The following is a 27,573-nucleotide window of genomic DNA, read 5'->3' on the forward strand; positions in this document are numbered from 1 at the left end:
AGACACGTGTGAGAAACTCCCCCTCTCCCAGGACTGCTTACTGCCTTACGTTTTGTCATCGTTGAAGATACTCCTGCTGCCGAACCTGATCTCTCCCAGGACTGCTTACTGCCTCACGTTTTGTCATCGTTGAAGATACTCTCGCTGCTGACCTGGACTGCTTTCAGGATTGCTTTTTGTCTCATGTCTGGTCACAGTTCGCTACCAGCCCGTGTACGACCTGGAATACATTGGATTGCTTACTACTCTTTAGGATCCATACAGCTGCAAGTGCTCAGTAAAACTGCCGGTACCATCCTCCTCGCCTCACCCCGGTACAGACTAGAGACTGCCGGTGTACCATTGTGGTGGAGAGGGAGGACCGTCCTCATTTCGTCGTGTAGTCATTGTTGGACATCCTCCCCTAGGCGTTTGCGTGCCGGTGGGGGAGAACCAATAAGAAACCGAACTGTGTTGAATGAAAGTTGCAAATGGCAAAGTAAAAGGGAAATGAAAGCACTGTTAACTCTACAAGGGGAAACCAAGCTGCAGAGGGGTCCGGCATCACGTGGGTGCTCAATCAGGAGACTCTGGTTAATTCCCCCTACTGTTGAAACTACCGAAACCAGAAGGCCGTAAGAGAGCCGCAAGTTATAGGTCAAAGGGGTCTAGCAAAATCCCCTGTACAGTCGAAAGTCTTTGACCGATAAACCATTGGAAAACTAAGGGAAGCGAATCCCACATGGTGAGAAAGTAGAAGGAACTGTGAGACGGGCAAAAGTGAACCCGATGGAGGGATGCTTGCAGAACAGGGGTATGATGCCCAATGAATATTGTGTGGACAAAGAGTGAACCCGACAGAGGAATGTCCAGGACATTAAGACTTGTGAAATACAACAAAGGAAAGTGTTTTGGGAAAAGCTGTAGTGAACCCGACAGAGGGAGGCTAACATTCGAGAAGGGTCTAACACATAAGAGGGGGATCCAGGGGTGAAAAGTTAGCACCCAGCATACAACAGAAAAGGAATTAGTTTTTTTTTGTTTTTTAACACTTCAGGTCCTCTGAGGCCTTTTTGTAGAAAAGAGACTTAACCACCGGAGGTCCTGATACCTGAGAACAGAACTGTAGTCTTGTGCTGGGAAAGCTCAAGTGTGTGCTGTGCTATGGAGTCCCACCTTGTCCCGTGCTCAAAACGTGGGGAAGGGATACCCCCGGCACCACATCCTGACTTATCATTTGTGAACACTTATTTCTTTCTTGTGAACTCTACCCCACACGCTTTTTGGATTTAATTGTAGGGATTGGCAATCTTTTCTTTTTTAGTACAGGCCCTTTTATTTGACAAGACGCCACTAGCACTGCCTTATTATTTTTTGATGGTCGTAGCTTGCTCCCATCTTAGATTTAGCTTTAGATCAGACGTTTTTCCAACCTACCAATACAGTTTAAAAAAACACCCGTTTTTGAAGTGAACTGTGATCACTTGTGTCTGTCTTTCTGTTGCCACCATGAGTTCATTACAGAAGCCATGTGCGAGTCTCTTCCGACGGGTCTGGATTCTGCGGACAGCATCAGCTGAGCCATGGTGACAAGCACCGTAATTCACAGATTTGCGTAGTTATGGAAGTCTGGATTTGCATCAGATGTGCAATCTAGACTCCTTAATATGGCTTTTGACGGGTCTCACTTTTTTGGCAGCAAGGCTGATGAAAGCCTTGAAAAGCTGCAGACCTCGAAGATGGCAGCCAAGTCTTTGTGTGCCACTATAGACAGCCACAGCCCTATCGCCCCAGTGGCCCTTCTTGGAGGGGAGGGGTAGAACCTTTCGCAGCTACTCCTCAGTTGGAAGAGCGAGAGGAATGGCTGGTCAAAGAGGCCAATGAAGATTCCCTCATGGTGGAGGAGGGAGAGGTGCAAAGCCAGCTCAGGCAGGCGCATCTTTACGAAGAGCTACTGCTTCAGCCGCCTCAAAACCTCTCTGAGGTCTTGAGTCACGAAACCCCAGTGGGAGGCAGACTGTCTCAGCATTTGAAAGAATGGCGACACATTACTTTGGATCCTTGGGCGTTAGAAACCATAGCCCAAGGTTACTGCCTTCCCTTTATTCAGAGACCTCAGTACCATCCACCAGTGAGCCATTCTTTGAGGGTTCCAGATCACTCCTTGTGCAGGAAATGCTGACCCTGCTAGAGAAAGGTGCTTTAGGGCCAGTACCTGTAGCGGAAAGGAACAAAGGTTTGTACTCTCTGTATTTCCTAATACCCAAGAAGGACAGAGGACTGAGACCCTTCTTGGACTTGATATACTTGAACAAGTTCCTCAGGAAGGACAAGTTCAAGAAGGTAACACTTTCTCAGATTCTTCAGACCCTCCAACTCCAGGATTGGAGGGTGTCATTGGATCTTCAGGATGCTTATTTTCATGTACCAATCCATCTCAAGCTCAGGAAATACCTTAGGTTCACCGTTGGCGGTTCTCATTATCAGTTTCAAATACTGCCTTTCGGGCTGACCTCCGCCCCAAGCGTTTTCACCAAACTTATGGCGGTGGTGGCAGCAAATCGCAGGAGAGGTTGGATTCACGTCTACCCCTACCTGGACGATTGGCTTATCAGGGCACGTTCTCCCGAACAAGTCCTGGATCATCTCAACGTCACCTGCTACTCTCTTTACAGACTGTGCTTCTCCCTCAGTTACAAGAAGTCCCATATGACACCATCTCAAAAGCTCCAATTCATCGGGCCGTACTAGATACATCCTTGGGGAAAGAGCTTGCCAACTGAGGTGAGGGTTCGAGACATTCTGCAGATGGTCTCCAAGTTTCAGAGTGTCCAGCGTCTTCCGGCCTTTTTTGAGGTTGCTCGGCTTCATGGCATCCTGCATTTTAACTTGTGCCAAAGGTTTGCCTGAGAATGAGATCCCTTCAATGGGCTCCAAGGACTCAATGGTCTCAGTTCTCGGGCATTATGTCGGACCTACTTCAGGTTCCAAGCAGGGTCGCACAGGATCTTCTGTGGTGTGCCTGAGAGGACAATAGTCTGAAGGGAGAACCTTTCTGGCAACCATGGCCAGCGATATCGGTAGTGACGGACGCCTCACTCACTGGGTGGAGAGCCCACGCCAACAATCTGACAATCAGCGGTCGTTGGTCTCCATCGGAGTTCAAACTACACATCAATCCTTTGGAGCTGAGGGCAAGCAGACTTGCGCTGAAGGCCTTTCACCCTCTGTACTAGGAAAGAATGTCCTGATAATGACGGACCACACAGTGGCCATGTACTAACTCAACAAGAGAGGTAGTGTAGGGTCACTACCACTGTGCAGAGAGGCAATGCAGCTCTGGTTCTGGGCAATTCAAAAAGGAATCTCCCTGTTGGCAGTTCACCTAGCCGGGGAGGAGAACACAGTGGTGGATGCTCTGAGCATGCAGGGTACAGTCTCCCACAAGTTGGAACTAGCTGAGGAAGTCCTTCAAGAGATCTTCACTCTTTGGGGAACCCCTCAAGTGTATCTGTTCAAGGCCAGTGTCAAACGGAAGTGCCGAACTGTACTGCTCCAGGGAATTTCCCGTGAGAGGAGCCATAGGAGACGCAACGTGGTGTAATGGGAGTTTCCACTCCTGTATGCATTTCCTCCAGTCCCTGTCATTCCTCACGTGATCAGGAGGTTGAGAAAGTTCAGGAAACACACGATCCTAATTGCCCCGGATTGGAACAGGAGGACATGGTACCGTGACCTTCTGGACATGTCCATCTGCCCTCCAATACGTCTTCCACAAAGAGAGGATTTGCTCTCGCGTGAGGAGGGTCAGGTTCCCCATCCAGAGGTCAAGACACTCAGCCTTCACGCATGGTTTCTAAGAGGCTGAGATACAGCCTCCCGGGTCCCAATCCTTTTTGGATTTTGCCATGAAATCCTTGTACCGCTGCAACAAATTCTGCAGCTGGTACAGGAACAAGAATGTAGACCCTTTACTATGCAACACCAGAGGTGTTATCCTTTCTACTGTACCTAGCCAATCTGGGGCTCCAGTTTGGAACAATTAAAGGCTATTTGGCGGCGCCATCCATCTCTAAGCGCTCGTCTGAAGAAACTTAATATTTTAAGATACGACCGGTGATACAATTTCTGAAGGGAATGAATCACCAATGTGTTCCCTCCTTCTCCTTTTCAGGTTACCGTTTGGGACCTTCATTTGGTGTTCACATTTCCCATGTGTGCACCATTTGAACCTCTACATTCATGTCCATTAAGGTTACTAATGCTCAAGACTGTTTTGTTGGTAACACTAACTTCAGCCGGTAGAGTGAGTGAGTGAGTTGTAGGCACTATGATTTAAACCACCGTTTATGATTTTCCACAAGGACAAGGACGTCCTAAGGGTTGGGCCTTCTTTTTTGCCTAAAATCATTTCAGATTTTCATATAGGACAAAAGATTGTGTTACCCACTTTTTACCTGCCACATCATCCCAGCAAGGAGGAAGAGAAGTTGCACAGATTAGATCCACGTAGAGCTCTAAGCTTCTACATTTTTAGATTGTCCAAACTTCATCTGGAAGATCAACGTTTTATAGGTTATACAGGTCACAAATTGGGTCAGGCAGTAACAAAGCAGACCTTAGCAAGATGGATAATTCGAGTAATTTTAGAATGCTACAGACTAGCGGGCAAAGATCCTCCAGAAGGCTTGAGGGCCCATTTAACCAGGGACATTCCTACCCATTCGGCTCTGCAAAGAGGTGTTCCATTAAAAACATTTTCGAGGCAGCTATGTGGTCTTCAATACACACGTTCATGAAGCATTACTGCCTTGATTCTTCCCACAATCAGGATGGAAGCTATGGAAAAGCTGTCCTCCATTCGGTTCATGGAAATCATTGATACGTCTCTTACTCCACCAAAACAAACACTGCTTTGGGAGTCTACCAAAGATGAGGACTACGTGGGAGGTCGCCATCCATTCGAAGAACAAGTTACTTACCCCTGGTAATGTTCTTTCGACTGGATGTTCACATATTCCTCATCGCCTTCCCTGCCTACCCCACAGTAGAATTTCCCATGATATTACAGCTTTCGCGCCTTCAAAGCCTAGTATGGTCAATCCTGTGTTTATGCGGGTAGTTCTACTGAAAGAAAAAACAGAAACGAAGCCAATGGGCGCAGCGCGTGCTATATATACCTTCAATGACGACATCCTCAAGACGGAGGCCCTTGAGGGACATCGAGTTGACTGCATCGATGCTCAGCGCCTTCTGCCGAAAAAGAAATTCTGAAGCTGGATATTGAATATCAACGATAAGGAATGTGTGGCAGGAACATCCAGTCGAACGTTACCAGGGGTAAGTAACTTGTTTGTATCTCTAAGGAGAGACCTTCATGTAACTCAGGTGAGTAGACTGAAGACGACAGACACACGGAGGAGATGTGAAGTCCAGAGAGAGAGAGAGAGAGCGGAGTGCATAAGCAGGGCAAGCCCACTCACACCAGTGAGAGGTGGAGCCGGGAAGAGCCGCGGAGCCCACGACGTTCAGAGGTGGCCTGAAAGCAAGAACAAAACAATGGAGGCCCAGCGTTTACATGCAGTGAGAAGCCGAGGGGATGGCATTCAAAGTCCCGGTGGTGGCTTGACCACAACCATTTAGTGGTGGGCAGAGCGTCCGTCTATCGCTGCCAAAACCACAATGCTGAGGATAGAGCGAGATATGTGATTACCCACAGCCATACCTGATCCCGGGAAAGGGAGCCCCGAGAGCGGGACTCTGGCGGAGTCGAGAAGACAGAGAAGCGGAGCAAACACAGAGAACCAGAGCCAATAGAGGCCCGGTGTCGTTCCCCTGCAGAATCAACGGTGACCAGGAGAACGGGAGAACTAGGAGGCTGTCAGCAAATCGTTCTGAAACAGGAGAAACTCATCTCTGTAGAATTGACGAGACATTGAGTGTAAAGTCGATAAAGTGGAACTGTATTAATGTGGGAAGAGAGATTTCTACGACCGGGGCAGGAATACCCTGCGAAGAAGGACAACCACCCCATAAGTCAAGAAGTGAAAAGTGGAGAATATCAAAGAGAGAATTCTATTAATACGAAGAGAAGTCAAGTGAGTCATTTAAAGAGACTTCTATACGACCGGGGTACATATCCCCTGGGAAGAGAAGCAAACACCCATAAGCAGGGAAGTAAAGAGAGAAGAATATCCGAGAGAGAGAATGCTATTTAATGGGAAGAGAAGCCACGTGAACCACTTATGAGAAATGCTACTCAGAGTAAACCACCTGAAGAGAGGGGGAATCCTAAGACCCAAGAAAGCTTTACATAGCAAGGAATATATAGGTTACTGAATTAAAATGACTAGCAACCTGAATCCGAGAAGAATAAAGAGATAAAAAGGGAGTATTGGAGAATTATCACTAAAGCGGAAGAAAGACACAAAGACATTGTAAAACAGTGGCAAGAACTGATACAGGAAATGATGAGAGACTATTTAAGAATAGACTACAAAAAAGAAATTGTGAAGAAGAGATTGCCATAATACAATTAGGAGAATGCAGCCATTCTCCTGATCGTGTTTAAGTTGGTTAGAATAGTGGTAGGGTCAATTAGAACTAGTTTTTGGACAGCATACTGATTCAGATGAGACTTACTGACAAGCACCATAGTTATTTATATAGGCAGGCTACACCCACATAACAATAGGGAGAGATAGGATATATACTTACTATTTAATAAATAACCAGTACAAATGTCCTCACTGTATGCATCTATCTTCTCACTGTATGCATCTATCTTCTGACCCGCTATAGCTCCAAAGAAAGAAATTGGTGCAACATGTACAGTAGCCATGGCTAGTGGGCCCTGAATAAACTATAGTATGATGAAACCCTTGAAATTAACTGAAAAAACCTTTAGTTTAGTAACAGTTAAGTTGAACTATACATTGCAACTAAACCTTTCAAATTCAGTGCAAAATCCTTTATCAAAGAGAGGTAAAAAATGTAATGCAACAAACCCCCTGAAATAAGGCCAACATTTCAAGCAAAGTCACCTTCACTACACGCCCCTGTTGTGCAGCGTTTGACCACAATGATGACATAATTAAATCAACGCTTACGGTTAATCTCACATCCAAATTAATGTCCACAAAGACTGGGAATAACATTGTTAAGTTGCAAACACTCGTATACCACTCCAAATTCAACTGTAAAACTCTAAAGCATAAACACTCACTCAGCATTATAAATCCAGCCTGAACACTCACTTCAAGTATTAGGCAGGCTACATCAATACTATAGTTAAGTGAGTGTTATGGTTGTATGTGCAGTCATATGGAATGAGTGTTTATACGTGTGTGTTTTATGGTTGTATTTGTAGTGGCAATCAATGAGTGTGTGTACCATAAATGTTATTCCCTCTCAATGTAGATTTTCATTGTTTGGAGATCAACATTCACTTTTGTTTTCTTTTTTTTAAAATATAACTACTATACAGAATACGCATATTCTTTAGCATTAGTTCACTAAAGGGGGTCCTATACAAAGGTAGTTTTGGTACTGTATTTCATAAATCCGTATGTCGTGTTGGTGATCAAGTAGAGTTCACTCTTGGGAGGTCTCTTAATGTAGGTTGCCTGTTCTGGAGGTCTCTTGCTGTTCATTACGCTGTAGCTCTATTTAGGCTCATTTATCAATTTCTTCTGTTCTCTCTTCCACCTTCAGAGTGCATTGTTTTTTCAGTTTCTGTGTTTAATTCTTTTGCCATATGATCATGCCTTTTGTTTAGCCACAGTTTAATGGTGTGTGTGCTGGATGAATTCTGTGCAATGGTATTGGAGATTGTTACTGTTTTTTTGGAGATCAAAATGATGCTAATGGTATTAATCCTGTCCACATTTCCTGCTCAAAGTTACATGTTCTGGACCATAACTAGAGTATGTGGCAATGTGTTGTTCTGCTCATTTGAAATTCAAGCAAATGTCTTAGTCTGAAAGTTCCGTTTTTATACTTTCTCTGTGGTCCAGTAAAGACGAAAAGTATATATTTTGTTTTTATTTAGTTAAGCGCTGTTGTAGGTTTGTGTTTTTTTGTTTGTTTTTGGAATGTCAGTGAGCAGTTTCATCCACAGTTTGTGACTATTCCTCCTGGAAATCGTTTTACTAATCTGTGCAGCATTTCTCAAAGTATTCTTTGAGACAGGCATAGTATCAAGAGAGACACAGAGTCAACATTAACAGTTTGAAAACCTTTATCAAACTTTGTGGAGTTGGTGTAATGCCCATCTGGCCCTAACTCTAAGGGGATTGTTCTCTCAACTGATGCTTCTAAGGGCTGTCGATGTCCATAAATCCAAAACCAAAGTTCGTCTGTGTCCAAACTTACACTTGCCCTCACTCTTAAACCAAATGTGATAGGGTGTATAAAGGAACACTGGTGACTCAAAAGGAAATGTAAACCACAGCTCGTTTCTGGTAGTCTTACCAATAGGTGTAGTTCTGCCAGTTCATAATAGTTCAATTCAAAAGGTTTGCCCCTGGAATCCTCGGCGCAGGGCTCTTGCCGTAAGTCACTAGAGTTCACAATGTCTCTGGGTCTCTTGAGGTTCTCTTCCCGAGACTTTGATCTTTCCAGTTCCAAACAAAAAGACCCAGCTCCTGTTAGGCCTCTCCGGGCTCCCTTCCTCAAGTCTAGGCCTCTCTTCACAAAGTTCAATAATGTCTTTAGTGGGCCTGTTAGGGTTTCCTTTCCCAAGCCTTAGCCCTTTTTACGAAGTTCAACAAACAAAAAGTTCCTCTTGTCAGGATGCACCTTTGGCTGTACAGTTCTTTCATGGGGGTAGTATCAGGGACTTTTGAGAACACTGGGTTCTTTGCTCATCCCAGGTGCGGCAACTCTGACCTCTAACCCCTCTCCTTAGTCTCTGGCACCTTTTCCTCTTCTGTGCCTTTCACTCTGTCCTTTTACACTTTACTGTGCTTCCTGCACACCACCTTTTCTTTTCGCGTGCACCTTTAATGTGCCCCTTGCACTCTCTGTATTTCTTTTGGGTCGCTTGCACCCTCTTTCTCACTTTCAGTTTTCTCGCAACCACTCTTGGCTGTTTCTGCGCAGCCAGCACACTTTACTGTCTTTTATTCTTTCCGTGCCTCTAGCACACCCTTTCTGCATTCAGCTTTCTGGCTTTCGCTCACTGGGCTCTTCTTTCCACAAAGCTCCTGCTCCCGCTCCAGCCACCACACGCTACTTAGTTTCTCTCTGCTTCATGAAACTCATTTCCAGTAGCGTGGTGCCAGCAACCAGGTCAAATGGGTTTGTGTCGAGGTCAGGGTCTCGCACAATTCAGACATCCTTGGGACCTGCACACATCCCAGGGGAACGAGCACTGGCCTAAACAATGGACTGCCTTCCGTCCCTCTACGGCTCCTTGGAGACACGGCTCCCTTGCCATGCTGCAGCCCCTCATGCACATCAGGCCAGCGTCTTGGCGTCCCGCACTCCACTCGTCCTTCTGGGCTCCTCTCCTTGCAGCCTTCTGCTCCTTGGCCTCCGAGTTTCATCCAATAACCCTAGCTCGCTCAATGAGTCTGGCAGAACCACCCTTTTTGTACTTCAGGTGAGAGTCAATTGAAGTCAGGTGTGCACAGTTTGGGGAAAAGTGCCTGACCTTGCCTGACACTAATAGTGGGACAATTCAAAGGTGTTAGATAGTAAGCCTTACTTTGTATCCCTATGTTGTTTCTATGGGTAATCATCATTGCTCCTGATCGCATCTTCCTCGTCCCAGTCCTTATTGAGGCGAGGGAGATGGGGTGACAGCAGAAATACCTCATAAAGGCTGAAGGGGTTGGGGTTTCCATCTTTCGCCTTTGGGTATTCTCCTCCCAATCCCCTATGACCCTCCACTCAGGTGATCCTTCCTCGCTTGTCCACCCCCAGGGTCAGGATCCAAAAGCGATGGCCCTTTCCTGGCCACCTGAATGGAAGATCCCGGGGGAGTAGGTGGGAGAATACTGTGGTGTTTCTCACAGTTCCTTATTTTTTTTCTGTGTTCATGTGTACTCTATGGGTATGGAGGGGGTGGACATGTTTTCTTCTGCGATTATCTTGAGTGGGTAGCTACTTGTAATTTTATCGTCCTTACATTTTTGCTCTTCAAGTGTCAGCCAGGTGCTCTATTTTTGTCTCTCAAAGTGGGTTACTTGTAAAATCACGCTTTTATTTAATTCTTCCAGGCATGGCAGGCCAAATTCCCCACTGTGCAATGGGAGTTGCAGTCTTCTCCACAAGATTGTCATCTTTTCCCTTTCCATAGAAACGTGATTGCTGTTTTGTCAGTGTCCATTTTGTGTTTGGAGTGTGTGTGCTGGTCACGGTATCCAGTTAATATGTCAAATGCATTTTTCGAATGACAATAATGTCGAAAACATTTGGCCGAAAAAACACATTTCGAATGTGTTATTTTTTCATTTACATGTTTTTTTGGTTTCGTGAGTAAATAAAAGGGTTACAAAAAAAGGTGGGGTTAGGGGGGAAACCCCCCCACCCCCCATTTCGAACAGGAAAAAAAGACATTCGATTTTATTTTATTTTTCAGCCAAATGTTTTCGACATTATGGCATTCGAAAAAATGTCATTCGAAATACTGTAGGTAAACCATTCACACTATAGTCCGTTTTATAATGGTCTGTTTTCAGAGATGATAGTGGTTTAAAATTTTTAGGAGAAAGTTCATTCCAAGATCTTTAATATGTGAGTCCACAGGCCTCAAAATGAGCACTAGCCATTGGCTACTGATAATTGACTGTTGGCGAGTAAGAAAGTTTATTTGGAGAACTGAAGGGATGAGTGACTTTTTATGCCTGGCTAGTAGCTTACAACAATTTTTACCCATGAGCTTGTTATTCTCCGGTTACATCCTGTGATACCTTTGCCCAGCACATTGTCTAACTTTGGATTTATTCCAGTGTTCTTGAATGTGCTTGTGTTTATGAAATGGTTATGCTGACATGAAGTTTGCTCAACTGGGAATTACATTACACATACTTCTAACATGTTTAGGCATCACCCACTGCTTCTCCCACCTGTGAGAATACAGATGTGATTGTGTATCAAGACTGCCTAACACTTGTATCGTCATTTTTCATTTTCTCTACCTTCACAGGTGAGACTGCAGCAATTGACTCTGAGTCGGTGTATAGGGCCTTATTCTCAAAAATCCCAGCTGAGCATTTCCACCATCCGATTTTGGCATTTGAGTTTATCCAGTTCTGCAAACACAATGCCAGATTCTTCACCCAGAATGTAGGGGTCTTTCAGAAGAGCTTCCCAAATCTGTTCAAGGTATTCTATTTGATTTCAGCAAATTACAGTACAGTTTTGTTTTGTTATATTCAACCTTAAAAAATTACTATTTTGTTATTTCTAATGGTGTGCATCCGCCCACAGATTCCTCATCTTGGATATAATTGGCAGCCACAGCTGAGCAACGGAAACTGTTATCTAGTAGTTATCTGTTCCACGGTCTGGAAGTGACGTCAGGTAGCCAATATACACAGTGCCTCACACTCTGTGACCTCACTTCCCTTTTTCTACGCTGTGCATGCAATCTGTTAGGTTGGTCAGTGTCTTTCTTTGAGGAAAATGTTCTAAACGTTTTTTCAATGTGTCCAGATCCCCCAAAAACCTTATTGTTTAAGTGATGCACATACATTCATTCCAAAATGTGTGTCACAAAGCATCACACCATTTGTTTGTGGTTTTTGGGAACTGAGCATGATATCGGGGTTTGCGGGTCGTGCCAGGCAAGGCTGATGGTAACGGCAGCCAAATTGGTCTTAGGCCAGTCCTCGTCTGAATTCCAATGAAGTACTCCCACAAACATAGATGTTCGGAAGGTAGGCACTCCTAAGCCACCAAACACAAAACAGACAAAAAATACTCTTCCACTGAATGAGAGAATCTCACCCTTCATCTTCCTCCTATTCTCACAAAAAGAAAAGCTGTTCGAACAGGAAGGACAGCTTGACAGAATCTTCACCTGAGAGGGAAAAGATAGAAGTCTCCATGATGGCCTTCTCAGCGGACAGTGATAGCTCTTCAGAATCCAGATGGACATTTTTGTTAAGGCTTGAGTGCAGGTGGCCTCTGCTTTGGCTTTCAATGCAGAGATGGGTGCCACTGCATCTGTAAAGGCAAACAAGGTTACCAATAAAACCAATGACTGTATTCAAAACTCAGCTCAGGCTTCGAAAGCAGTGGCTCCTCGAGTCTTATCGAAACCATTGGTCGGGTTGAGTACTGTTTAGCTGAAGCAGAGTGTCGTGACTTTGGCACCAGGTGGGTCGAGCTTCGATGTCAACTGATGGGACCGATAAGATGTTGGTGTAATTGCTGGAGCCGAGAAGGCAATTCCTGCAGTCTGTGCATTCATTCTTCAAAGAAGAGGGGGAACCCCATCTCCTACGAGATGAAGCCACTGTCATGCCAACAAAATTATTTTTTGAAGGAACTACTCTACAAAAATGTCATAATGACCGACTTGGTGGCAGAACTGGGGGATGCAAGGGGGCTTGACACCTCACTGGACATCGATTATGCATCTGTTCCTATAGTCATCGTATTGCTGCTTTTCTGTGGTCAATGGTGGAGGTGGACGAGCCACTTGGGTGGGGCACCCCAGCGCGACATGTAATACAGTATGCCTTAAAGATCTTCTTGACAAAGGAACCCTGTAACAAGAATTCCTGTCTTTCAACAGAACCTTAAAAGACCCAATTTTAAAACTGTGACAAAAGCAATAGTCCCCTCTGTCAGTAGATAAAGATCTTGTGCGCTAGTTCAACCTGGCATAGTCCGATCCAGCCTTCTTATCGAAACACTCCACACCAGAGAGTTTGCTGTACCAGGCAGAAATAGTGGTGGTATAATCTTCAACGTTTGCCACCTTGCCTCCTGACAGGAAGAGTAAAAAACACCAAGGCCAAGAAAGTCTTTGCTTGAGGCAGTTTAGTGCTGAAAGCAATCCGTACCTCTGACTGGTCCAACTACCTGTTTGGGGATGGTAAGGTAGTGCCTTGTGAGGTATTGCAAGCAGGACTGGATGCCACAGATTGCGTGGCACGCTCCATGGGTACTAGCTCAGTCACATGGAGGTACTCCGGGCTGAGAATCCTGGGCTTTGCCCCAAATGCCCAGGAGAAATTACTGGGCATGCCAATTGATAGGGCCAGGGAGGATGAAACCCTCAAAATGTCCGGCTTCAAACGCTAACGCAAAATTATTAGGTTGCAAGATCGCCAACCGTATGAGCCAATCTTCCTGCTCCCCAGCATGCAACAGATGTGGTTTTCATTATTTCTCATCCTTTCCCTAAAGAGGAAGAAGCCAAGCGGGCGTATCCACCTGGTACAAAGGCAGTATAACTGATCTGGAAGGGGTAGAGCTTCTAAACTGAGCCAGTCAGCAACTGTGCATGTCCCTTCCTTAACAGTAACACCACATTCTCTGCTTCAGTGCTCTGAAGGATGGTTGTGCATTGCTTCAGATGGATGGGTGCAACAGGTGGTGCCCCAGGACTGTTTCCTTCCTTTTCTAGCATGCCTGCCCAATCACCCTCTGTCCTGCCTTTCTTGGCTTCCAAATCCCCTCTGTCTAGAGGAAGTAAGTCCATGCCGGACAAGGTGGCGACATAACTGCTGCCCCTGTCAGAGAAGGGAATAGACGCTCCTACTTCTTGGTGCCGAAGAAGGACTGAGAACACAACCCTATCCTGAATCAGAGGCACTTGAATAAGTTCCTCAGAAAGAACAAGTTCAGAATGGTTATCTTAGCACAGATCTCCTGGGCCTGAAGTCCCAGGATTGGTTGGTGCCACTGGACCTTGTGGACCCTTATATCCATGTGCTGATCCATCAGAAGCAAATTAAGTACTCGAGGTTCATGATTAATTAGCAGTACCTATTACCAGTTTTGGGTCTTGCCTTTCAGCCTAACCTCCACCTAAGGGACTTCACAAAGGTTATGTTTGTGATGGTGGCATGTCTTGGGGAGGTATGATCCCATGTTTCTGCACCTGGCTGACTGAATGATGGAGGCCAGTTCTCTGGAGCAGGCTCTGGACCATCTGAGCCTTAACATCCAGCTCTCTCAATTTAATGAAGTCACAGATGACTCCTTTACAAATGCTCTAGTTCATCAGAGAAGTTGTGCAAACCCGCTCAGGGGCAAGGCTTCCACCACCCCCTTAAGACTGGGTCAAAAACATCAAATGGATGGACAAAAAGTTCCAAAGCTGAAATTCTCTGCCAGCTCCAGATGTCCTTCCAATTTGTGGTGTTATGGGAGGAGGGAGCTCTGCAATTATTGGGGGAGCCATTGGTGGTGACCGATTCCTCTGTGAAGGACTGGTGCACTCATTTGAATGAGGCCACAAGGGGAGCACTTTGGTTGTCAGCAGAATCCAGTTTCCACATCATCTTGTTAGAGCTGCGTGTGATCAGACTATTGCATATAGCTTTTTTTAGTCCCTTCCATCCAGGGTAAGAGTGTCCAGATTCTGACGGGCAGCACAGTGGCCATGTACTACCTCAACAAGAGGTGGGACATGGGTTTGCTGTCCCTGTGCCGGGATGTAATGCAGTTCTGGTCTTTGATGAATGTTTTGCTCTCAACAGGTCATCTGACCAGGATGGAGAATGTAGTGGCAGATGCCCCAGGTAGGCAGGGGTTGGTCTTTGTGGATCCTTGCAAGTCAATCGATTTGCCTTCAGTGCCAACAGGAAGTTCAGTGTTCTGCTGCAGCGACGTTTCCCAAATATGGGCGCTGTGGGATGTTTTCATGGTGGAGTGGAACTTTCCTCTTCTGTATGCATTCACTATGGATCCCATCATTCTGCAAGGTCTTGGGAGGTTATTGATTGCCACAGATCGGGCTAGGAGGACGCTGTGCCAGGACCTGCTAATCGTGACTATCTGTCCCTATGGCCATTTCTGTTGAGGGTAGATCGTCTTGGTGGGGGGGGGGTCTACTACTCAACCCAAACTCACCAAGCTCAACCTCTGTGCATGGCTGTTGAAAGGCTGAGGTACAGAGACTAGGACCTCTGGGAAGACATGTTGGAGGTCATGTTTCCACCCAGGAGACCAGCCCTGAAGACTACTGAGAGCTGTCGTTGGAGGATGTTCTCATGTAGGGATAAGGGATAATTTTCTATTCCACAGCATCCGTTCTTTCCTTTCTACTGCATCTGGGCCAGCAGGTCTTATAGATTTCTACTGTAAAAGCTTACCTAGCTGATATTTCAGTTTGCAAACCGACACCCGAAATAGGCTCCTATTTTACAATGCCTCCAGTAGTGCAGTTCCTAAGAGTGTTGGTGAAGATGTTTCCACCTAGACATTTCATTTTCCTTGTTTGGGATCTCAACTTGATATTGGCCTTCTTAATGGGAGCACCCTTTGACCCCTTGCACTTAGGCCCCACTCACTGTAGCTCCTTTTCTTTTTGGTGACAACTTCCTCTTGAAGGGAGAGAGTGGCAGGCACTTTCCTGTAAGTCGCCTGATCTCATTTGTTCGAAACAGAAGGTAATGCTTAATGCAAGACCTTTGTTTTTGCCGATAAACCTATTAGCATTCACCTATTGAACTTTTAGCTGGCGGCATTTTATCCACCACCACATCCTTCATAGTAGGCAGAACGATTTCTTTTTTACTAGACCCACAGAAGATCTCTAAGCTTCTGTTTAGCTAGAACTAGGGGGTTTGAGCTAGACTATCAACTTTTCATGTCCTCTGCAGAGGCAAAAATGGGAAAAGCAGCATTGAAACACATATTGTCACATTGTGCTATTCTTCATCGGGAAAAGAAGTACCCATAGCTCTTGGATCAAATTAAACCCAGGGGCTAGCAGCAGCTACTGCTCTGCAGAGAGGCGTCCCATCTCTGGACATTTTCCAGGCACAATGTGGACTAACTCGTACACCTTTGCCAAGCACTACTGCTTAGACTCCCTTTTTGGTCCGGATGCCCACTGTGGCAGGATGTCAAATAAATGTTTTCTCAATCTGCCTGAAACCATTCCAATAAATATGGCTATTTGTCTGAATAAAATGCGGAGTCTGTTGGAAGATGTAATTCATTAGAAGAACAAATTACTTACTTCTGGTAATGTTCTTTCTGGTGGATTCTCCTCCGACAGATTTCCTCATCGACCTCCCATCCTGCTAAGTAATTGGCAGGCTTGTTGGTTCCCTTTACTTTTTCCTCAAGTGGCCTGACACAGGATAGGGAGGAGAAGGTGGAGGGAATATTGCGCTCACTGAGTGTAGTGTTCTGTATATATGGCTACCCAGGGTCCTTTCTGGAGTCATGGAGTAGGTACACCAAAGGACTTCGACGCCAGAGTTGCACTATCCTCCATGCTGAAAAGAAGATTCTGTGATTAATTTGACTGTGACTATTCTATTGAAGATGAGGAATCTGTGGGAAGAAAATCCATTAGAAAGCACATTGGACGCAAAAGTACAAATTACTTACGTCTGGTAGTCTGTGGTAATGATGCCACTGCTAGCTACAAAGAACCTATGACGTTGCCTAAAGCAATTCACCGTAAATGAATACAATATAATGTAATTTGAATGCCAGCTGTTTTTTCCGTTGGGTTTGATTCATTTGAAACTTCTGATAAAACCATGGCTGTTAAGACCATTCCCAAAACTAAGGCTTTGATATTGAACGAGTTAGACTCAAACTTTTGACAACTCTGTTTAGTGAGATAAAATTGTAGACACATTTATCTAGAATTGAATTTGATACATGCAGATAGATTTGTAGTGTTTCGGATTTGATTGAAATAGAAATACCTGTATAAACGCTAAACTGCATTTTTTTTGCCGTGATAACATCCAGGGTTTTATGCATTTTACTTCTGTGGCTCGTATCTGCAGTACTGCTTGCATTTCAGAACACTGACTGGGCTGTCAAACTACATTTCCCAGTTGCCGAGTGTTATTCTGAAGTATTTATTTGGAGACCCAGCGCACCAGCAACTAGGCCGTCTTTGCCAGGACATTGCGGCTCTGCGTGAAAGTATAATTTAGCAGTGCCTGGGTAAGTCAGTACCTATAGTAGTAATACATTTGTGCACTATCCTTGTGAATCTCACAGCACTTTTCTCATTCCATGATCATTCCCAGGCTGTGGCTGATCTAGGCTGATCAATGCCAGACTGAGACATTTCAACTCTCCTTACCTTGCTTCCCTTGCGCTAGTAAAATCTTTAGGAGCAGCTATATTATTGATTACACAAGCTCCCGTTCAGATTGTCACCATTATGTGTTAGCACTATTGGTTATGCCAATGAATTGAACCTCCTCCTGACAGCGCACAAGGCGAACGCATGGCTATTATAAATTAATAAAATGAATATCTGCTGTTAAAAATTAAGCGGCCCGCCAGCCTCTATCTCCGGATTAGACAACAACAGCCACTCACAAGCTTCCTCCCATCTAGCCAAACACCAGTTCCTTGTCCCGCACCCAATGAAGGAAGCACTTCCGTGCTGGTGGCAGGGAATGGAGACCCTCAAGTCATAGATGTGGCACTCAGGAGCATGCCTACTGGGACCCCTGCAGGACAAGATAGGGGACTTACCCTCCCCCCCGAAGCCCTTGACTCTACGGGCCATGAAGCCCATACGTTGATGCCCCTAACCTTGAGCCATGGAGCACACACCTTGATGCTAGAAACCCAAGTAAAGGAATACCAATCACAAGCCATAAGGTCATAAATAAACCAAACGTGGTAAATCCCCCACAAATCAGGTTGCTGGGACTCTCACAATGGCACTCCTGGATACCAGATCTCTTAACAAACATGCCTTGGACATGGTTCTAGATAAACTGTGCTTGACAGAGACATGGATTACAGAGGCCAGTGGCCCAATGATTGACTTGGCCACCCCTGAGACCATTGTCTGCAAAAACCGGAACAGGGCTATGGAGGAGGTGTAGCATTAATTGCTAAAAGCAAACTTAAACTTTTTAAATCCCCCAGCCACTGTCACGATTGTGAAATTCTACACCTGAAAATGACTACATCACACTGTAGCTGTCTGAACCTCATACTGATATATCGTCCTCTCACGAGATGCCTAATTTCACTGATGAAATTACACAGCGCCTATGTGGACGAAATGGACCAAATTGCTCCACCTTATTTTTAGAAGATTTAAACAGTTGGCGCAGTAATACTACTGATAAGGAGGCCATTGCTTTGGAATTGGCCCTCAACAACATTGACTACCATGTATTCAACAGTGATCCCACTACTGACAAGAGCAAGGTGTTGGATTGTGTGGTGTAAGGAACTCATGGTGGCAACAGTAAAGACAGACACAAGTGATCACAGTTTAAGGGTGTTTATTAAACTGTATAATGGGTGGGAAAAATGCCTAATCTAAACCTAAATCTGAGATGGGAGCAAGCTACGACCATCAAATAATAATAAGGCAGTCCAGCATCTTGTCAAATAAAAAGGGCTGATACAAAAAAAAAAAAACGATTGCCAATCCTTACATCTAAATTACAAAGTAGTGTTGGATAATGTTCACAAGAAAAGTGTTCGCCAAATGATAAGTCAGGATGGTAGGGCTGGGTCACCCTTCCTAACGTTTTTAGCACGGGACAAGGCAGGAACTTTGAGCACAGCACACTCCTGGGCCTCGCCAGCACAAGTTTACAGTTCCTTTCAACAATGCCAGCCCTTCTGGGGCCAAGTCTCTTTCCTGTAAAGTCTCTAGCCTTAGAAGGCTGGCTGAACCAAAACCATAAACAAAAGTTCCTTTGGTAATGATATGGTATGTCATTTATAACGCGCCTATACACAAGTGTTTCAAGGCGCGACGAGGCAAGGGAGGGGGAACAGAGGGAAGACGAAGACAACGATCTTACTAGGCCAGGTGACATTGAGATTGCGCAAGTGCAGGGGAGGGGGGGAAAGGGTAAGTACGGGGGGAATGGAGAGGGGGCAGTGCAATACATAGGATTAACAGTAAAGAATAAATAAATAAAACAATAGGTGAACGTGCGGCCAGCTAGTGGCAAGTGCAGGAGTAAGTGCAGACATCTAGTGTCAAGAGCTGGTGGGGACTGCAGGGATACAGAAACAGCCCCGAAGTGCAGGGGTTGCTGGGGAGGCAGTGCCGGGTTTCCCGCGAGGCAGTGCAGGTTTGTAACTGGAGGGGGAGCGTCTTGGGCCTGTGATCAGAGGGTAGCCAGGTGACCAGTGCAGTTCTAGTCAGTTCAGCAGGGGAGAGGTGCGAGGAAAGCAAAAGCAAAGCGGAAGGTCTTGAAGTGCTTCCGGAACCGGAAGAAAGATATTTAGGAAGAGAGGTGGAGGTATTGAGTCCCCAGGCCAGAAGGCCTTGTGGACAATGCAGAGGGTTTTGAACTTAATCCTTGCAGCCACTGGGCGCCAGTGCAGAGATTTCAGTCCTGGAGAGATACGATCCCTGGGCTTGAAGCCAAGGACAAGTCTCGCAGTCCTGTTCTGGGTTAATTGCAGAGGGCGGAGAGTTGAAGCAGGTAGATTTAGAAAGAGGCTGTTGCAGTAGTCCAGCCTAGAGAGAACCAGAGCTCTGGAGACAGTGAGCTTCTGAGGTAAGGGGAGGAAAGGAAGAATACCTCTGAGTAGATGCAGCTGGTAGTGTGACTTCTTAGAGACGTCAGAGGTGTGAGGAGAGAAGGAGAGAGTGGAGTCAAAAATGACCCAGAGGTTTTTAGCCTCACAGGTGGTAGATGGAAGAGGGCCAAGAGAGACAGGCCACAGAGCGTCAGGAAAGGATGGAGCAGGTGTGCCGATGAGGATAATCTCAGTCTTACTGGCATTAAGGCAGAAATCATTGGCGGCACACCACTCCTGGATAGCGGACAGACAGTCAGAGATGAGAGATGGGGAAGAGGTGGCAGAAGGGAGCCTGAAAATGAGCTGAGTGTCATCCGCATAGCACTGAAAGTTGGGGCAGAGAGCGGCAATGCAATAGGTAAGAAGTGCCAGGTATTAGTTGAACAGCCAGGGAGAGAGGTTAGACTCCTGGGGAACACAACAGGTAGAGATAGAGGAGAGGAAGGATCCCAAGTTGGACCTGGGAGGGTCGATCAGAGAGGAAAGAGGTCAGCCAAGCCAGGGCCTGATCGGTGATGCCCAGATTATCACGTAGACTGGTGAGCAGGATGGCATGGTTGACCGTGTCAAAGGCAGAAGAGAGATCAAGTAAGATGAGGACACAGGGGGTATTAGAGTCAAGGTTGCAGAGCAGGTCTTCACGGATTTGAGACAACCAACCAATTCAGTGTGAAGATTAGGCTGGGAGATGGCCAACTTTTCCAGGAGTTTGCCCAGGAAAGGAGTGATGGAGATTGGGTGGTAGTTAGGAGGGCAGGAGAGGTCGGCGGAGGGTTTCTTAAGAAGAGGGTGTACAAGGGAGTGCTTCGGGGGTGAAGGGAAGACTCCAGTGGCGAAGGAGTGGTTGCAGAAGTCAGCCAAAGCAGGAGCCAGGGTGTTAATGTGGTCCTTGATGGTTTTAGAGGAACAAGGGAGAACCTGTTTTGACGAGACTTTCATAGATCGGACTTGTCTAGAAACCTTGTCTGGGGAGAACAGGGGAAAGGCAGAGAAGGAGGGAGGAGAGGGGGCCACAGAAGGGCCAAAGCAAGAAAGGGGAGTAGAGGGAGAGGAAGAGAGAGAGGACATGGTGTCCTGAGTTTTATAGATGAAATGAGAAGCCAGGGCCGTGCAAAGGGCCTGGGAGGGGACAGGTGAGGTAAAGACTGCAGCAGGATTGGGCAGCTCCTTGCAGATTTTAAAGAGTTCAACCGAGTTGTTGGATGCCACAGAGACTTGGGCTTGGATGAGGGCTCTCTTCTTGGTGCGGACAGAGAGCCGGTATTTCCTTTGGAGCAGGCGGCAGGCCAGTTTGTCAGAGGATGTACATGAAGCATGCCATTTACTCTGAGCCACCCTGCACTTGTGTTTAAGGGTGACGAGGTCTGAGTCGTACCAGGAGTTGCACTTGGCTTTGGGTTTCAAGCAGATCCTCATGACCGGGGCAACAACATCAAGAGAATCAGATATAGTGGAGTGGAGAATAGATAGGGCTGTGAAAGCCTCAACTGACACACGCATCATGTGTCGGATAACTGAGAAGGTAGGTGGCAGTGCTGGAGTTGGCTTGGCCGGATGGGTGGAGAGAGTGAGCTGGGAGGAAAGGAGAAAGTGATCACTCCAGGAGAGTGGGCGATTGCTCTTCGCCCCTTTGGATCCCCTTCAGCCGGCCTCGGTTCCCTCCTCGATCGGGTTCACTACGACATTTCACTCAAAAACATATAATTCAGAAGTCTCAATGTCTTTTTAAACAGCTATCCATTGTGGACATCCCGCAGCCGGGATCACACTTGTTGTCACTGTGCTCACGGGTACATCACTGTTTCCCCTCAATTAGCAGGAATCCCTCAGTCGGGTTCACATTTGCCAGTTTCATAGTTCATTCACCTTTCTGCAATATGTCAAAGACTTTCGAGTGTACGAGGGGTTTTGCTTGACCCCCCGTAGGACCACTTTGACACTTCTCTCCGGCCTCTCTTAAGGCCCCTTGGCTTTTGTCGTTTTTTTGACAAACAAAAACACAGCCCAAAAAAGGCTTCAGTTAGAGTTCTTCGAATGAGCGCCCCGTGACACCTGAGCACTCTGCTTTTGAACCTTTTACTCGGGTTTCATTAAAGTTAATTTACATAAGTCCTTTGTTCAACAAGGTTGCCGCCTGTAACCATGGGCCGAGCACAGTTTGGTTTTCCGACTCAGCGACTCTGCTGAACTGTCAGTTTTCTAGGACGGCACCACGACAGCAAGCGCTTCCTCGCGCATTGACTATCAGCGCAGGGACTCCCTGTGTGCCGTTGACACATGTCACACCACACGCCAGCTGGTCTTCCCGGTCTTATGTGCCCATGTACTCTCCCCTTACCATGATATATCTCCCACTTTTGTCCCGGAGTGTGTTGTTCACTCGGAAGTCCATCCCCCTTCCAAAAGCCAGGGCTGCTACCCCTTTCTTTGTGGGGCCAGGTGCACAAAATATTTGAGAGAAACCCTTCAATCGCAGGCGACACTGGTCCTTCCGCAGTAGATGAGTCTCCTGCAGCGCCAGGACATCTGGTTTATGGGACCTGGTAAATTGCTCCAATTTCGTACATTTAAGAGGGGAGTTCAGCCCCCTAACATTATGTGTTAGCCACTTGAAGACCGGGCAATAGTGCAATATGCCCCTCTTAGCCGACACCCTCTCCCCATACCGGGCCCGCCCTGCATCCCCCCCGCTGCCCAATGGCAAGCGATCTGATCCACCCCTCCATCTCCCGAGCCTTCTGCAACATTCCCCTTGTACCGTGGAGCCTGGCTCACTCTCCTAGTCGCTACAACCCCCCCAAGTCCACCCCTCCCCGCCCTCGCCCAGCCAGCATCCCCAACTTTGGGTGAGATCGGCCCCTACCCCCACCCATCCTGCCCCTCCTGGCCTCCACCCTGGACAATCCACCCCTTTTCATCCTCACCTTCATAGAGTTGGAGATCCATGCCCCTCTGCTCATTGGCCTCCTCTTTAATCCCCTCTCCTGGCCTCGCTTCTCCCACCACTCCCCCAATCGCCCCCTCCTGCCCTTCCTCTCCAGTTGGCGTATCCGCTCCCTCCATTCCTTCCCCGCCCCCCCACCAGGCCTCATTGCCCTTACTGACCCCAGGATGTTGCGCTTCCCACCCCATAGCCCAACTGCCACCTTTAAGGGTCCACCACCCCTTGCACGCTTCGTTCCTGTTAAGATGCTCCCCGGGCTGGCAACCCCTTCCTCTGTTCGGTGCCCCCCCGATCTCCCTCGCAGATAAGCCATTCCCTCCTGGGCCCCTTCGCTTTTTGTCCCCCACCGTAGACCACTCCCATGGCCTTGGCCTTGAACTACTACCAGCCACCTGCCCAGGGTTACTCGAGGGAACTTCATTCAGATCGATCCGTAGCAAATTAGCTCCTTCCTGGGTTGTTGATATCCGTTTCTGATGCCCTTCCTCAAAAACTAAACCAAATGGAAATGACCACTTGTAGCGTACTCCGCACTCATTTAAAACCTTCAACACCGGAAGCCATCTGTTTCCTTTTTATTAGGGTGGTGCTAGACAGATCTTGATACAAGGCTATCTGTTGCCCTTTGAACAGTATTGGTTCCCTTTTCCTCGCCGCCTGGAGGACCGCCTCCTTCTGGGCAAATCTGGCAAAAGCGGCAAGGACGTCCCTCGGTCTCTGGCTGGGCCCCTTGGTTAGTCTCCCGACTCTGTGGACGCGATCCAGTTCAATGCTGTCCGGGGCCGCCTCTACCAGTATTGCAGCAAAAATGCCTTGGATTTCCTGCTTTAACTCCTTATCCGGGACGGATTCCTGCAGCAGCTTCACCCTAATGTTGATTCTACGAGACCTATTTTCAATATCCTCCATTTGGATCTCCAGGTTCTGGGTTGCCACATCAAGGCGTTCTATAGCCTCACTGTTGGCAGTAGTGTCCTTTTCCATGTCTTGGAGATCTGTTCTTTCACCCAGTTGTCTTAGGTCCCTCTTGATCTCCCTGAGGGCTTTGTTCAAGTCCGCACGCATAAGCTGAAACTGCTCCTGGAATGTCTTTGCCAAATTAGTTTGGAGCGCCTGAATCTCGCCCAGGAAGTCCTGTCTGGTGACCAGAGTCAGCACCCGCAGCCCTGCCACGGCCTCCCTCTCCTCTGCGCCCTCGCTGTTACCCTCTGATCCGTCGCTCATATCCTGGGCTGACCACAAAGAGTGGAGGGTGCTCTGGGAATCCTGGGACTGCTGCACTGATTTTCTGCTTTTCACTTTATTTCGTGTGGCCATCAGTGTGATCCCCAGCCTGCGGAATGAGTTCCCACTCGCTCTCCTCCTCTTCCTCCCCAGTCACTTGCCGGAACAGGGGCAACACCAATGCGCCTCCCCCGGGACCAGTTTACATATGCAGGGGCCTCAGCAGATCTGTGTTACCTTGCCGACTTCTCTTCCACTCCTGCCCCTTCCAAATCTTTGTTATACTTCCTGGGGTCCTTACTCCCCCGTAGCGCCCCCATCGGGGCTTAGCCTTCAGAAGTCCCTTAAAATGCTTTGCTGGGCTACTGAGCCCCAGTGATGCCCCAACCAGGGCTCAATCTCTGGAGAGCCACCGGGGCTGCCGCCAGCCTCAGAGCCCAGGCCCCTGCATCAAGTCTCTACTCATCCCTGAGTCTCTTGATGACCGGGGCCTCGTAGCCTCCGGAGCTGCTCCCGTTTCTGGCTCCTTCTTCCCCCCGGTGGCCGGGGACCCGCCCGCTCCACCACAAGCCACCTCGCAGGGTCCCTGACTCACCGTAGCGCTCCTCCTCCGATTCACTCCTCTTCTGTGCCCGCCGGCTGCAGCTCCCAGCCTGCGGGGGCTGCGCCACTCCTCCTTCTCCTTATGCGGGCGCGAGCACGGCCACAGAGCCCCTCTGCTCTGCTCTACACTTCACGCCGGGCCGCCAACAGCTTCTGCACCTCAGCCCCTAGCTCCAGATCGAGCCGCCAGTGCTGGACAGGCGCCCTCTCCACTGTCCAGGCCTCGAGTTCTGCGCTCCGCTCTTCGGCGGGGGGGATTCCCACTCCTCAAACGAGACCGGCCCAGGGCGAAACACACTTCTGAGGGGCAGTATTCACCTACCCTGCCCCTCACTGCCTCCTCCGATGAACCCCTGAGACCTTGCCACAACGTTTTTGGGGGGCGTTGACCAGTAGCGGGGTGGTCGACCGCTGCAAACATGTCCAGCGTCTAATCCCTGTCAGCCGCCATCTTGGAATTGCATTTTGATTTTAACTTGGAGTTCAACTAGCCTGGCTTCTTTGCCCACATTTTTATTAAATCGAATACCCAGGTATCCTATTGCCTCTGCCTGTTGTATTTTTTCGTGCTCTATTTTCCAATGGAAATTTCTTCCTCTTGTTCCCAGCTTAAATCCAAAAGCAATTATTTGGGATTTCTCTGTGTTTATTAACAGTTCACTACTCATCGTATATTGTCAAAGCATATTCAACAGTCGTTGCAGTCCAAGTTGGGTTTGTGATAACAGCACTAAGTCATCCGTTTAAATCATTGAAGCCATCGCATGATTGTTGATCTTTGGCGGATCAGCTGTTTTTATTTCCAGTGCTCTTGTCAAGTCTGCTGAATACAGCTTAAATAGTGTTGCGGCCAGCGGACACCCTTGTTTTACTCCTCGCTCGATCTTAATTTCACTTGAAAGTTGGCCTTCATTGTTTAATCTAATAAGCATTGTAGTGTTTGTGTGCAAGGCTTTAATTGCAGCTAGTAATTCAAATGGGCAACGCCATTTTTGAAGTTTAGCCCATAGTTTCTGCCGGTTCATGTTTTCAAAAGCTTGCCTTAGATCAATGAATCCCAGAAACAGATTTGTTTTGTTTTTTAGAGCTTGTAGTTTTAATATGATCAAGAGAAAAAGATTGAGATCTGTCCCCACACTTTTTGTGAAACCTGTTTGTCTTGGATCAATTATATCTGTCTGAGTTGTTCCTTTTGTCAATATTTTTGGGAGATTAGAAGCAAATAATTTGCCAATTACGTTTAATAACGCTATTGGTCTATAGTTTTCCAGATTTGTTCTGTCTCCTTTTTTGAAAATTGGCACCACAATTGCAGTTGTCCAAGAATTTGCTAATTCGCCGCTGATGGTTATGTGCTCTAATAGGGAGGCGATAAAGATGGTCCACTTTTCAGGACCTTTTTTAGAATATTGTTTTAGTCCGTCTGGTCCTGCTGCTTTGGAGTGATTTAGTTTATTGATGTCTTCTTTAATCTCCTCATTGCTATGGTGCAAACTCCACGAATTCAATCGTGTTTTTTTTATTTTAATGTTGGATCCCATCGGGTTAGCTAAAACTTTGGAGAAATGATCGATCCAGCATTGTTCTGCAACACCACTACTCAGACTTGCATATTGGCTGAGCATTGTTTTATTTATTATTGCCCATATGTCTTTAGCCTTGGGATCACAAATTTGTTTTGAGCATCATCTCGGCTTGCTCTTGGTCATGCTGCAACTTGCAGCTGATTAGCCAGTTTTTATAGCATTGGGTTCTTTCCTGCTGCTTAAGTTCTTTATTAGTTTGATTTCCACGTGCAACCTTTTTCACTGCTCAATCACTGCAGTACTATATTGATATATTGATGCGTTGGTGGCATGAATGGTCGTTTAAGTCCCATTTTTACTATGTTAAAGGTTATGAGTAGGGCATCATATCATAAGCCTAGTTTGTGAGCATGACGCATCTCCAAGTATTGGTCATTAAGGGCTTTTGTTGTTATTTTTAGATGATTCCCTCCTTGATTAGCCGTGATGTGGATCTCTGGTTGATGTAGAGTTGATGCTGCATATTTCAATTTCCATGTAAGCATCAGGGCATCATGATCACTGTTTTGTTGTCTTATGATTTCAAGTCGTTCTATGTTATGACAGAACTTATTGGATGACCATATGTAGTCAATCATTGATGTAAGATTATTACCTCTCCAGATCGGTTTCCCTGGCACCTCTCTGGCCGTTTAACATGTAGCAATTCCTGATTTTTTTATTCCTGCATCTTCTTTTGTTTCAATGTATTGTTTTTTTTTGTCTAGAGATTTGGCTTCTTTATCTAAACATCTCACGTTTAGATCACCGCAAATTAAGAAATGTGGGTTCAGCAATGTTGTGTATGCCTCGTCGAAAATTGTGGATATAACATGTAGCAGTTTTATTTATTTATTTATTGCATATGATTGTACGCCCAAACACGGGCGTATCACAGCGTAGGTTACATGGTTACAGTGAAACACGTATCTGGTTACAGAGGGCTAAATAGACATGTAAAATAATAACTTTTCTGATTACATAGTCAATAAAAGTGGATCAGTCATGCTGACATTCATTTACAAGACAGAGGTGGTACTCAGGTACCTAGTAGCTGCTTGAAATGGTTACACGTATTATAACTTGCTGAATAGCCAAGTTTATATCAGTTTCTTAAAGCAGGGTTGGGAAGACTCATTGATTATGTTCAGCGGGAGATTCTCTGTGCTGCTGCAGGAAAGCTAGCTCCCCCCGCCCTGGAGTTCTTGAAGCAGGGGCGGGGGGTGAGTTAATGGGTGCTAGAGCTTGATTTCTGTGCTCTGATTGAGGTTTTATGGATGAGGTATTGATTAAGGTAGGTAGGAGCCTTTTGGGTGATCATTTATGCGTAATGGTGAGGGTTTTGTGTAGTATTCTTGCTTGTATGGGTAGCCAGGGCTCCTCTTCTCCTGGTCTGCGAGATGTGGTCCCTTTTTTTTATTCCAAGCGCTGCTCTTAAGGCTTTATTTTGCAATAGCTGCAATTTAGCAAAATGCTTCTTTGTGGTGCCTAGCAGGAGAATATTGCAATAGTCTAACTTTGACAGAATGAGGCCTCTTGCTAGAGGGATCAGTTCTGTGGGGTGTGAAATAGTCGACTAAGGGC

The 27,573-nt window shown here is 46.7% G+C and overlaps 1 protein-coding gene across 1 annotated transcript in view; it reads left to right on the plus strand.

The window, feature by feature from the left end:
- The window catches only part of AP5Z1 (adaptor related protein complex 5 subunit zeta 1), a 497,387-nt gene that overhangs the window by 231,245 nt on the left and 238,569 nt on the right, over positions 1–27,573 (plus strand). Inside the window, exon 10 of the mRNA XM_069645515.1 lies at positions 11,132–11,310. Coding sequence (XP_069501616.1) covers positions 11,132–11,310 — 179 coding nt within the window. The remainder of the gene's footprint in view (positions 1–11,131; positions 11,311–27,573) is intronic.

This window comes from Ambystoma mexicanum, chromosome 2p, assembly GCF_040938575.1.
Source record: "Ambystoma mexicanum isolate Mex_15411 chromosome 2p, UKY_AmexF1_1, whole genome shotgun sequence".
Classification (NCBI taxonomy): Eukaryota; Metazoa; Chordata; class Amphibia; order Caudata; family Ambystomatidae; genus Ambystoma; species Ambystoma mexicanum.